This window comes from Hakea prostrata, chromosome 5 (genome assembly GCF_041222555.1).
Source record: "Hakea prostrata isolate BN-2017 chromosome 5, UWA_Hpros_2, whole genome shotgun sequence".
NCBI classification, from domain to species: Eukaryota; Viridiplantae; Streptophyta; class Magnoliopsida; order Proteales; family Proteaceae; genus Hakea; species Hakea prostrata.
In genome coordinates this window covers 15,553,766-15,566,642 of record NC_142604.1, presented here as the reverse complement: position 1 = coordinate 15,566,642, position 12,877 = coordinate 15,553,766, and the positions used below count along the sequence as shown (strand labels likewise).

The 12,877-nt window shown below is 38.8% G+C and overlaps 1 protein-coding gene and 1 non-coding gene across 2 annotated transcripts; both read left to right on the top strand.

Moving 5' to 3' along the window:
• The first annotated feature begins 945 nt into the window (after positions 1 to 945).
• LOC149015401 (uncharacterized) lies at positions 946 to 7,488 on the top strand. The gene is made up of 3 exons (XM_089154532.1): positions 946 to 1,120; positions 1,227 to 1,364; positions 7,044 to 7,488. The coding sequence occupies exons 1-3, from the start codon at positions 1,030 to 1,032 to the stop codon at positions 7,058 to 7,060; spliced, it is 246 nt and encodes an 81-aa protein (XP_089010658.1). The 5' UTR covers positions 946 to 1,029; the 3' UTR covers positions 7,061 to 7,488.
• Positions 7,489 to 9,259: 1,771 nt separating this feature from the next.
• On the top strand, positions 9,260 to 9,333 carry TRNAN-GUU (transfer RNA asparagine (anticodon GUU)). Its single transcript has one exon. It is a non-coding gene; the product is annotated as a tRNA-Asn (tRNA).
• The last annotated feature ends 3,544 nt before the right edge of the window (positions 9,334 to 12,877 follow it).

Below are 12,877 nucleotides of genomic sequence, written 5' to 3'. Positions count from 1 at the left end.
ATTAATCATGAACCGATTGAGCTTGTTAGCAATATGTGAGGATCCCACAGCTGGTTTTGCCAAATGAGGAGGGAACTTGTCCACTAAAGTCGTCCACCTCAATGGCTCAAGACAATCATTGAAGGCATTCGCTACATGGGAATCAAGGTGGTTGCCCTTAGTTTTCTCCCATGTTGAGCAAGAACATTAAAGTTACCACCAATATCCAAAAAGTGGAGTGGGAATTAGAAAAGAGACAAGTGAGATGGCCCCAGAGTTTGGTTATGGCAAAAAACTATGGTGAAGGAAGGGGGGGGGGGGGAAGGAAATGTAGTGATTTCGAGATGAAGATGGTGAGAGGAGGATCCCAAGTTGGAGATGGAGAGAGATGAAGGGTTTGAAAGGAACCAAATTTGGTTATTCATGGCATAATTGTAATTGGTGACTAAACGCTACTTGGGGTAATGCAAGAAGCAACATAAATCGTATTTTCCACCGTGATGAGTCTCTAGGAGTTCATAAAAGGAGAGTTTAGAGGAATTAGTATGGTCCTAGATTTCCACTTGCTTGACCCAAAGAATTAAGGTCGTGAACAATCCAAATAATTCCACTAGTCATGGGGAGGGGATGATGGAGAAGAAGAGATAATGGCCGAATAAAGGGAGAGACCAAAGTGTGTGATTTCGGCCGCAGTTGAGAATAGAGGAGACGAGGGAGGGAAGTTGGATAGTGAGGTGAGGGGAGGGAAGAGGGTTTGTTAGGAGAATAAGGGTGAGTGTGGAGGACATGACGGTGAGAGAGGGGGAGGTGTTGGTCTAGAAGGAAGGGTGCTTCACGTAGAGGAGTTTGGGCGGGTGGTCTTAGAAAAATCACTAACGAAAAACGAGTGGTCGAGATGTTGTTTACCATAAGTTTTGATCTAGCCCTTAGGCTACACCGTAGTGTACATTAATGCGCAACATTAGCGCAATTTTGGGTAACTACACTTGTGCTTGACGACGCCAAGCCCTCCGTGATAGAGAGAGAGAGAGCAAAACTTACCAAGGAGAAATGCCGGCGAGCGCAACACTGATCGGAGCTCTCATGGGGTTCGGCACCCAGGTGTACTCTAACGGCCTCCGTAAACTTCCTCTGATGAGGCGTAAGTCATTAAGATTTTTCGAAAGGAAAATCCCCTATCTTAATCGATTCGAATTCTTGTTTCCGGTTTCTTATGTTGTTGTTTGCGTCACTGAATTTGGTTTCAGATCCATGGGAGCACGTTTTAGGGATGGGCCTCGGCGTAGTCTTTGCGAACCAGCTCGCCAAATGGGATGTCAAGCTTCAGGAGGATCTTGACAAGATGCTTGAAAAGGCCAAAGCTGCCAACGAGCGCCGTTATCTTGGTCCGTCTCGATTCTTCCTTTTTCTTTCTTTTCTCCGCCTCCGCGTTCTTTTTTTCGATTGATGTGGTTTCAAACCTGTCTGTTCTTCTGCGAATTCAAATTAACCACACAAGTTTGGTGTTTGACTTGTGGTATTGAATCCTATAACTGAATCGGTCCATCCATTGTTCTCTAAAGCTTTTAGGAATCCTGTAATGCTTTCGAATCCCCGATTTCAAATACTAGATATAGTTTTGCTTTCCCTTGCACAAACACCGTTTCTCCGACGCACCAACCATGGGATGAACTTTCGAGTTTACAGCTCATTATTTGGCTTTGAATAGAGCTACTTTGGCAAAGGCATTTTTGGGTCACCTTCTAGAATCCAGACACGAAAAATGTATCAGCTACTTATTGCAGAGAAATCACAGATGTGTGCCTATTTTAGTTGGAATGGGCTTTCAGTTGGGTTCTTTACATGGTTGGCCTCTGGTCAAATGGGTTAGCGACTTTAATTAGCCTAAAATGTGGGTAGAAAGTACTAGGAATACTGATTTTACTACATCCGTTCACTTCAATGTAGGATTTACTCTTTCTGAGTTCAAGCTTACTTTCAAGTCATTCATATATGTCTGTAAGGGGCTATATTGTCTTTTACACTAATTTAAGTAATTTGGCTTGTTTCTGACGTAGTATCTATTTGCTGGTCAGATTAACATCATAAGCTTTGGTACTAATGATTTAGTAGGCTATTTGCTTAAGTATTCTATTTGAAATTGTAGGAATTAAATAGAATTAAAGTTGCAAGTTATTTCAGTTTCATAGTCTCTAGTTATTTCTTTCTTTAAATACTTTTGTTTAACCCAACAATGAAGAGAATGAATTGACCAGAAATTTATTGGATAACTCAGAGCATAGTTGTCAAGGCTCTAGGCTCCCTGGCCCTTTTTGGGGTCAAGGCCACCTGGTGTCTCCTTGTCACCCAGGTGATGCCTTGGTTTTGTTGTCTTTTATTGCCTAACCTCACCTTGACAACTATAACTCAGAGTATGATCCTGTCGTTTCTTCTTCATTTTCCTGCAAAATTTCCCCTTATCCCACTCTCCACCAGTTTCCTTCAGTTCTGTGGTTATTTAAAATGCTTCCTACTGTGGGGATACAATAGATCCATGATAGTGACTCCAAAGTTGGTTATTGGTGGTGATTCATCATCGTTATCTTTTCTTTCTTTGTTTTCTATTTCTGAATCACTTTCAAGAACAAAATCCTATGTCTCACATCAAATACTAGTTTCTACTTTTAAGTCAGATTTCTCCCAATCATTTGTTCTAAAATTGATGTCTTTAATATGATTCCAGTCTTCTTTTCTACTACTCTTAGTTTTGAGTCTTGTGATGGTTTCAAAATCTAAGCTTTCAAAACTCTGAAATCCTACTACAATAGGATTCATACAATTTTCAGAAATTTGGTTCTGTTTCTGTACTCTGTTACTGTTCTATCAGCTATTAGATTGATTTCTTTTTAGAGCCTCAATTCCATCCATTGGGTCTGTAGTCTTTGAATTGTAGTTTACCTAGTAGGATTACTCAATCAGTATTGGACAAAAAAAAGGATTACTCAATCAGTGTGAATATGACAGCTATGTCTTAAGCACTCTTTGCAGAGATCTTCAACTCTAAAATAATACCTACTGGTTTCAGATCTCACTGGTGACGAATTATCATTGCATTACTGTTATGCTCAGTAATACCCCTTAGATCTTATTGATGTATACTGTAGCTTTTAAGTTTTTAATTGAATGAGTCAGTTATTGTTGTTGGACTTACCTAGTCAAACTATGTGAATTCATAGCTCCAGTAGGGACTTTTTGGAATCTTTTTTGTTATTTCAGTGTAGAGTTGACGTGCTTGTGTCAAACACAATTTTGCTTTGAAGGGCGGAATAAGGAAGAAAGAAAAGGTTTAGGTTACTTTAGCAAGCTGTTTGCTGTAGATTGGTTTTATATGATCACAAAGGATAGCTTTCTGCATTATTATTATTATTTTTTATTTTTTTTTGGGAGGAGAATTAATGAGATTAAGAATGCTCAAAGAGTAGTACAAGTTTGGGTTATGTAGGTCAATACCCAACACTGGTTGAGATGAAGTTGTTTTCTGGATTCTTTTGAGGTTCACAATTATGGAAAATCCTACTTAGTGAAGTAATCATTGATGTAGATAAACTCAGTGTATAGAGATGAGGGTGATGAGATGAATGTGGCAAAATCAGTAACAATAAAATAACGAACGATCATGTTAGAGCAGATTTAAGTGTAGCTTTGATACATGATGAGGTACAAGAAAGCCATTTGATGTGGTTTGGCCATGTGCACGAAGAGCCTTTCGATTTTTCAATATGCAAGAAGGAACTAAAAATGAAGGTTGTGCTTGGCATGTTTGTTAAGTGCTTACTTGCTGAATGCTTGTGTCAAATACAATTTTGCTTTGAAGGGCGGAATAAGGGAGGAAGAAAGCAAAGGATGTAGGTTGTGTTAGCAAGCTGTTGGCTGGAGATTGGTTTTATATGATCACAAGGTAGAAGCCATAACTAAGGTGGTTATTTCACTGGTAGATAGAGGCTGGCTTTTCTGCAATGCTTTTCTTTCGTTTTTGCTCTTTTTTATTTTTATATTTGGGGGTGGGGGGTTGGACAACCCTAAAGCTGGACGATGTCAATTGAGGAGAGTTGATAAGTTAAAGAATGGTCAAAGAGCAGTACAAGGTTGGTCGATGTAGATCAGATACCCAATACTGGTTGTGATGAGGTTGTTTTTTGGAATTCTTTGAGGTTCACAATTATGGAAAATCCTACTTGGTGAAGTAATCTTTGATGTAGATAATCTCAGGTTAGTAGAATTGAGGGTGATGAGATGGATGTGGCAAAGCTAGGAAGCAAAAAGTGAGAATTGGTCATATTAGAGCAGATCTGGGTGTAACTTTGATACATGATGAGGTACAAAAAAAACCCATTTGAGGTGGTGTGGCCCCAAAAAAGAAAAAAACGAAAAAAAGAATCATCGTTGTGCTTAGCGAGTTGGTTAAGTGCTCACTTGCTGATTGCTTGGTCGCTAATTCAAGTCCTGGAAACAGCCTTTCTGAAAACTTGATTGGGCTGTGTTAGGAGTTAGGACCCTAGGAGGACATCACATGGAGGAGAGAGGGAACCAACTGTTGGTTGTGGATTATAAAAGGGGGGAAGATGTGAGGAAATGCATTGAATGTTTTATGTGAGTATTTGGGGGGCTGAGGGGCAGCATGTTTCTGTGGAGGGGTGTGATGTAAACCATGGATTTAGAGTTAGGGGCAAAACTGTAATTTCCCTAGAATGTTGCTGCCCAGGAATTTCCAGCAATAGGTAGAGGGGTTTGTTTGGGTTTCAAAGCAATCAGGCCTGTGTAGAATGAGATTCTAACTGACTTCTAACAGTGACTGAATTTCAGACTTGAGTTTTGAAATCTAGGGCAAATGGCTAGGTTTGGGAGTGGGCTAAACTTGCTGTCCTGCAGACCACGCATGAGTATGTAGCTGATCCACAAGTCAGAAGTAGGTTCAGAGAAGGAGAGACTAAGGTTTTAAACAATTAGGGTTTTTATGAAATTTAAAGAAATTCTGCAAATCACTGAAGAAGATGAAGTGAAGGAAATTCTAAACTCCAGAAAATAGGGCTGTAATGGGGGAATTAATGGTGGGTTTTACTCCTAGGGTATATGCGATCCTATTGCAAGAGAAAAGGAATGGAGAAGGGGCTGGAGACAGGGAATCCTAAATGGGTTAGGATCTGGTGCCACAGGGAAGAAGAAAGAAGGGGGAGGTTCTATAATCTATAGGGCTTGAGGAAGGGGCTGTAGGGAGTTGTGATGGGTTGGGGGTGGTGGACTAGGTCAGACAAGGGGCTGGGAAGAGTGCGCAAGGCAGGGGAGGGGGAAGGGGAAGGGAGGCTTGTGGACAGAAGAAGGGGGCTGGGGCTGGAAACTTGAGGAAAGCTTGCTGACCTTGATGAATCACTCTTCAAACTTGCGTGTAGATTGCTTGAATGCTGAAAAGCAACTTGAGATCTCTCACAAAGACAACCCCAAGGTTCCCCACTTAGGAACCCTGCCAAAACTCGGGCAATTGGTCAAACAAATTTTTAATTTGTCAAAACTAAAAAGTAACTTACATGAATATTTATAGCTTGAATATAAGACTCTGACTCAGACTGGAATCTCCTTAACTGATGAGATCCAATTACGACACTTAAGAAAAATGAATTAAATTACTACAAAATTCCTGCCCTTAGATTGGAATTTTGCTGACATACTTTAAATTATCTATTTAAGCACATGTTAATTAGATAACTTAAGACTAAAGCAACAAACTTAACATCAGATTGGACTCCTTCAAACACAACTTCAACCTACAATAGAAGACTCAAAAACAAATCCAAATTAGGCTCAAACTGACTCAACAAAATCCTAATTTAATTTTAGGAGTAATTAAGGGCTAAAATACCCAAAATACCCCCCATAGTTTGGCCAGCCTGTGAAGGCTTTTTGGATCCATCCTAGGGGCCCCACTTAGGGTTTCAGATGGGGGTCCCTATGTTCACATTAGGGTGACAAGCACCATCGTAACTAGTGTTATCCTTATTTCTTGTTGTAATTCGTATTTCAGCAGTTGGATTAGCGGGTTGTTATCAGTTTCGCTGGAGTTGGGTTGCCTAGACGCTGACAAACGTGGAGAGGAACAGCATGCATGTGTTAATAGGACTAGAAACAAAGTACTGCTTTGAATAGTGCTTATTAGAAGGAAAAATCCGCGTGGTTGATCCCATTTGGTTGGGATAACCATGAGTTGAGTTGTAAGTCTGTTGTTTAAGTGTTATAGTGATAGCTCTGTGAAGGTAAAAGCCCATATTTTGGAATTTTCTTGCGCCATAGAGTTCCTGAATTTCAGAATTTCTCTGCCAAAAGTTGTGGATTAATCTTAGATATTTCTCTTATATTATTTATTTGCATATAATCCCCAAGTTCGAGCTCTTTTTCTTTCTGTATTAGAGCTATAATCCAATTGAATACTCCCCTTTCTAGCTTGCTTATAGGAGAGTCCCTTGTCAGTGTGTTTTTTTTTGTTCTTTATTCAGAAGTCTTTAAATAAGATTTATAATTCCACACTGTAACCCATAATTTGATGAGTGGAATTTAATGGATTTAGCATATTGAGGTTGTTGCCTTCGTTGCTTATCTCTTCTACCTCTTTTCCTTTGCTTCAATCAAATGGACACTGGTAGATCCCTGTTTTGTCTACATTAGACATGTTCTTTTCTTCATTTTTTTTCTTTTCGGGTGGGGGGTTGGTTGTTAAGAGGAGAGGTGGGTGAGAGGAGGGTGGAGGAGGATGTGGTACTAAGCATATTGTTTGATGACTGTTTTCCTTTTAGTAATCAACTGAAATAATCATTTATGCACACTGGTTTTGGTAGTTCAAATTATTCTTGCCTGTTCTAGTAGTTGCAATTTGATCACATTCTTTCCTCATCATGAACCGTAACTGGAGAGTGCTTTGGCACACAACTGGGGCTCACTGCCAGCTATTGGGAATTTCATTTATTGGATGATAGGGATATCACATTAAATCCGTGGAGTATTCCTTTTAACTCATTTGTCAAATCTTGTTTCTGCAGATGCAGATGAAGATTAACATATCTGTGGTTGGGTTTGCTGGACGATTTAATTGCATGTGCGTTAACCTCTGGGTCATCCTGGATTGTGGACACAATTCACTTTGTTTTCTGTGTTGGCTCTCTGTTTGTAATCTTGTTCACCCCTCCACTCAGGGTATTGAATTAGCTTAAGACCTCTGCAAGACTGCAATGAATTGAAATGCTAATGGAAGAAAAGGAAAATAAAAGAAACAGTAAGAGCAAATTTACTATTCTTCAATTGTATTCCTCAAAGGCTATCTGCTTCAAGAAGATGCCATGTTTATGACATTTTGAATTAATACTGGGAAATACCAAGGTCATGAGCCTGTAAGACCAGAAAGTCTAGACTGATATGGCAGTGGGCAGCAGTAGAAATAAGATCCTGCTACATGGGTAGATGAGGCAAAACAGGAGTCCTGTAGGAGCTTTGCTTGGGGTGCTTGCCAAGAGTAACAGGAGTATTAGAATTTATATAAAGGAGTTAAGAGGAAGAATATCATTGTTATTGATATGATGACCAGTCCCGTTCTCCCCGCAGTTCCATTTCTGTGGAGCTTGCTGTGGTTTAACAATGGTCAAAAGCTCAGTTGGAGTTGAATATCCCTCAGGCACTCTTCTGTTTTTCTTGTATTTGACATGGTTGTAATCTTCTTGTCACCATGAATCCTCTTGCGGTTAGATATAATGTGAGAGGTCGCATACTTGCCGAGATGGAGTCAGGATTGCGAGTAGGGTGTTTCCTGAGAGGGTGGGGTTTACCTTGTCAATGCTTAGAGGTTGAATTCTTCTTAAATGTGTGATGGAGGGGTGTAGGAAACACAGGCTTTATTCCTTTAGGCTCGTATTTCTGCAGGGTGGCCTTTGTGCTTCCCAGTATAATGCAGGGATGGTTTTCGTTCACTACAGTACAGTTTCAAGCATTTGGGTGTGATGAGAAATGAAATGAAATGAGGTCTTATTGGTGCATATCTAATGTGGATCCTACAGAGTCACCTAACATCGCCAAGCTCGTTAAGTATAGGTTATTATTTGCTTCTTAGAGTCTTAATCAATAATTGCTTCTAATATCGGATTGGTCCTAAACTTATAAAATAGCTTAGTTATACTAGTAACTTCTTCTTGTCATTTTAATCAAACATCCACGGGACTAAAGAACTTTTAAGTGTAAAAATTATTAATAGTTATAAAGGATGTAAAAAGCATTAAGTGCATGTTTTAAATATCTAGAGATTTCAAATCTATGGTGTCATAATTCACAAAATTAACTGTTTGGTTAATCTGAATTTGTAGAAATTTCAGTGGTCGACGTCATTTTTGTGAATATGCAAATATTTAGTGCTTTTATAGTAGTGGTGGAATCTCTGGATTTCATCTCATACCCATAAGGCCATAAATCTATAGATTCACGTTTTTAGTGTAGAGATATGAATCTAGGGATTTTCACAACCAAACAGGAATAAATCTCGCATTCATAAATCTAAAGATTTCAAATATCTGGATTCATGTAACCAAATAAGCCCTAAAATAATTTTATCAAAAACTGCATTAAAGTGAGTAAACAAGGGAAGATTGGAAGATGTACTAATATTTTTTATTCATTTTTTTCCAATTGTAATAACTGGTCCTTAGGGGAGAGCTTTGTCGTCCATAAGAGTTGAACCCATGAACTCTCCACTGAGAATTAAGGATCTTACCACTCTACCAACCTTGCATTGACAAGTAGTAGTATTTTAAGCATGCAAGGGAGGATTAGAAATCTAAAAGAGGCAACCGTCTAGGTTACAGTATTAGTATGAAGGTTGGCATGTATTATTAAAATAGATTCGATCATGGTCTATGTTCTAGAATAACAAGTCTTGACTCGTGAATCACAGATTTGTATGTATTGGCATATTTATCTAATATTCAACTTTAAAAATCAATGCAAGGTTGGTAGAATGGTAAGATCCATATTTCTCAGTGGGAGAGGTCATGGGTTTGACCCTTGCGGACGACAAAACTCTCTTTGAGGATGTAATCAAGTTGCGCGCAAGCTAGCCCAGATGAACATCAAAATTTTTAAAAAATTCAACTTTAAAAAAGAAAGAAGCTTATTTATCTAATACATGGAAAGAGGTCCATATATTTTATAGTTAATTAATATTTTTGATATTTTATAGTTAATTAATATTTTTGAAAAACATTTTACATCCACAGCTGGAGTAGCTCAGTTGGTTAGAGCGTGTGGCTGTTAACCACAAGGTCGAAGGTTCAACCCCTTCCTCTAGCGTTTGAGAACGTTCAATTTTTTTTGCACTACAGCCCACCCAGACCAAGTGAGATCACTCACGCTAAGCTGAACAAGATTTTGGTTCCGTCTAACCAACGAGGAACCTACCGCAATAAGCAGTCGTCCTCGTTCTAAATTCTTGTGAACTCTTTGTGTAGTACTTGAATGCCAATGATTATCATTTTGAGAATCCATGCAATTGGAATCGACAAATTCTGAAAAAATAAATAGAAAGACAGGAGGTATAGATTGGGTTTAATAGTTAATACATCCGAAACCGATATTAAATTGGCGAGAATCATGATGAAGGAAGATAATGGAAATAGAAAATCAGGAAACATTAACGATTAGTTGAAGTATTTTATCAATTCTAAAAAATAAATTAGATGTGAGAGACACTTGAAGGATTATTCAGTTGATAATAACCAAAGAAGGAAAATTAGGCAAAAAATTGCTGAGTTTCTTAATATGGGGATGTGAAATCAAAGCGGAAACGAACTCTATAAATATCGTTTTTTTGGGAAAAACTGGTGAAAATCGTCGAAACTTTACATGAATCTCAATCCATTCACTAGATATCTCTTTCTTTCGTTCGAACAATGACATTTTTGACCAAGCATGCATGAAATATGTCAGAAGACTCAATCGATTTCTATTTCTATTTAAAAAGGCTCGTTATATTTCATCTTCTTTTCTCTTCAACTTTCTTGCCCTCATATCTCTTTTTTGCTTCCATAGAGTGCTCAATATACCCTCTCATAGTCTCAAAGTTTCACTGACGGAGCAAAAGTAATCAAGTCAAACTCAAAAGATAAGAAAATAACAAATAACAGACCTTTCTGATCCATTGTTCACGCACTTTCGGTCACTGGCTCAGTGCCCCATTAAATATTTATGTACACTAGGAGCCGAGCAATCCACGTCTGTCAATTAGGCTGACTAGCTTGACCCTATTAATTTTATCATCTTCCTCAAAACACCCATCAACCCCTTTTTGTGCTTTCCTTGTGCCAAAAATATTGGAGATTTGAGATTTTGCACCTCAGTAATAACTGACACTTCTTAGTAACTGGTTTGACCCTTTGGAAGGCATAAAGCAAACCCCCACCCCCAATATGAGTTTACCAATTTAAAAGTCAGTCCCAAGGAGGTTACACTACATTTTCCCTTTCACCAATAAATGTGCAGATTTGGATTTCGTCCACCTATCTCCCACCCTCTAACCAAGTTTATGTCTCACACCCATATGACAGAGGCACCTTTGGCCTTCCTATTGTTAGGTAAGCTGTGAGACAAAATTTGGGTGCAAGGTGCACTTGGGTGGAGAGAATTTGGACTCAACGGGTGCGTTTGATAGGAATTTTTTTTCTCCTATTTTCATGTGCTTTGGAAACAAAAAAAACAACTACATTGTGTTTGATAAACCGAATGCTTTTTCGGTATTTAAAAAATGAACCGGGTGTAAATCACACTCAATAAACAATTTTTGCAAAACACCTCAGAGTTTTTTCTTGTTTCATAAACAACTTAAACAAAAAATGTGTCTGATAGAAACTTCAACCCACCACCCCATTTTTTTTTTTTTTTTTTTTGTCGAAAGGTTTTTCATTGATAGAGGGACAAAGACCCAACCAATTTTGCTTCAATGGTGTGCATTAAATGTCTAGCACTAAGTTGCGAACGATGGCGATAAAGCCACGTCATCCAAAAGAATAATACGTTGATTAAACTCATGTGGTAGTTTGCTTGTTTTAAGTTAAGTAAACCGGTAGATTGGTTCGGCTCAACGAAGTTTCAAACCAAATCGGTTTGCCGGACCTAACCGAGGCATTTCAAAATGCCAAATCATTACTCAAAAAGCTCTTTTAGCAAACCGATTTGGTTTGAAACTTCGTTGAGACGAACCGATCTACCGGTTTTACTTCACTTAAAACAAGCAAACTACCACATGGGTTTAATCAACAATTATTATTCTTTTGGACGACGTGGCCTCATCGCCACAGCAACTCAGTGCTGAAGCAAAATTGAGACCCAACAACCTCATGAAGCCATGGGGAGGAAAGTCGCTACTCAGTCCTAAAAGAAACAATGAGTGCCTTTTGGGCGTGTTTGATTGTCTTGATTGCTCCACATGAGCAAGATGCAATCAAACGGTTGAGAATCAAATTGTGGGGGTATACTTGTAAATATTAATTTTTATTTTTACATTTTAAGGTTTAAAGATTATTAATTTACAAAACAAGGTCCTTATATAACCGATTCCCAAATCCGATAACGTAGCGAAGTTCGTTGATGGTTCCTCTCGGCAGGAAATTAGGTTTGGTCCAACAATATCTGTGTTTTAAATTAGAGTCGATCCCAGCCTCCCCTTTCTTTATGAAATTTCGGCAATTTCAGCGAGATCCCACAATATCTGTTTTGGGTGGAAAATTATTTAAGGCTTTTATTTGTGACGCTCTAGTATTATGAAATATTTGCCTTTGATATCATTCCTTTTTGGTTTTTTTGGGAATTATCATTTAATGATTCCGTTAGATGACATCTTCTTGTTCTAGATATTTGTAATTCCTCTCATGGTTGGATTTCTACAGACAATACTGAAGGATTTCATTATCTCAATGTCTACTAATACGGGAAGTTTATATCCAATCGGGTATAACCTGGACTCATCATCAAGTCCAGTCGGGATATTTCTTTAGCACCTTTCTCTTATGTCATCGGGTCACACTCGAGTGGGGCTTCATATCCAGTCGGGACATAACCGATTTAGTCGACCAAGATGCACATCACGCTCAATAAATAAGGCAGTCATTTCCTGTTAGGAAGGTCAACTCCATCAACGATCGCATGGGGCTAATGACAAAAAGGCGTAATCCCAGGAGATACGATAGCTCTGTCGGGGCGGACTTACCAAACACGTATAAGGTAAGTTAATCAATATAAGATAGGGGACGTGCCTCCTTGGTAAGCAATCCAATACACTCTGAGTATAATCTTGTGTAGCTTTTGCACGAGACCTCACTCTGTTCATTATCTGACTTTGCCATCGGAGGCAGTTGCCTGGCACACAAGCCGGCCCGCATCTAACCTTTCTTGTAGGACTCATCGTCCCGGATACGAGAGGAAGCTCAGTCGGATCCAGAAGTATAATTGATCCGCATCATCTACCAATCCCTAAAGAAGCTACTAAAACATGAAGGTGTTTTAGGATTTTATAAGTGAGTAAGATTTTTGGAGTTTGGCTCTCTGTTTTGTGAGATTATTAGCTCCCTTAAAATTGATTTACCTGTGGAGGCTTTTTTCTTCATTCAGAGGAAACAGTGCAAGTGTTCTACGGATTGTTTCATAGCCTTTCATAGATCTATTGGTTGGTTCAGCAGCTAGAGGAACAAAAGTTTTGTGCACTTACCCTTTAGATTTGGTTCGATTAAAACTAGCTTATCAGGTAAGTTATTCACAAAGATTGACTTGGTTCACTGGTACTTTTTCTATTGCTGGGTTAGGTCACCGGAGTGCTCTAGTTTCTCGGAATCATGTTCCCAAA

What these genes read in the sequence shown, in the direction of transcription:
- LOC149015401 (XM_089154532.1), top strand. Translation starts at nt 1,030, where the DNA reads ATGCCGGCGAGCGCAACACTGATCGGAGCTCTCATGGGGTTCGGCACC. An exon ending in TAAACTTCCTCTGATGAGGC is followed by an intron (nt 1,121 to 1,226) that starts GTAAGTCATTAA and finishes ATTTGGTTTCAG; the next exon opens with ATCCATGGGAGCACGTTTTA.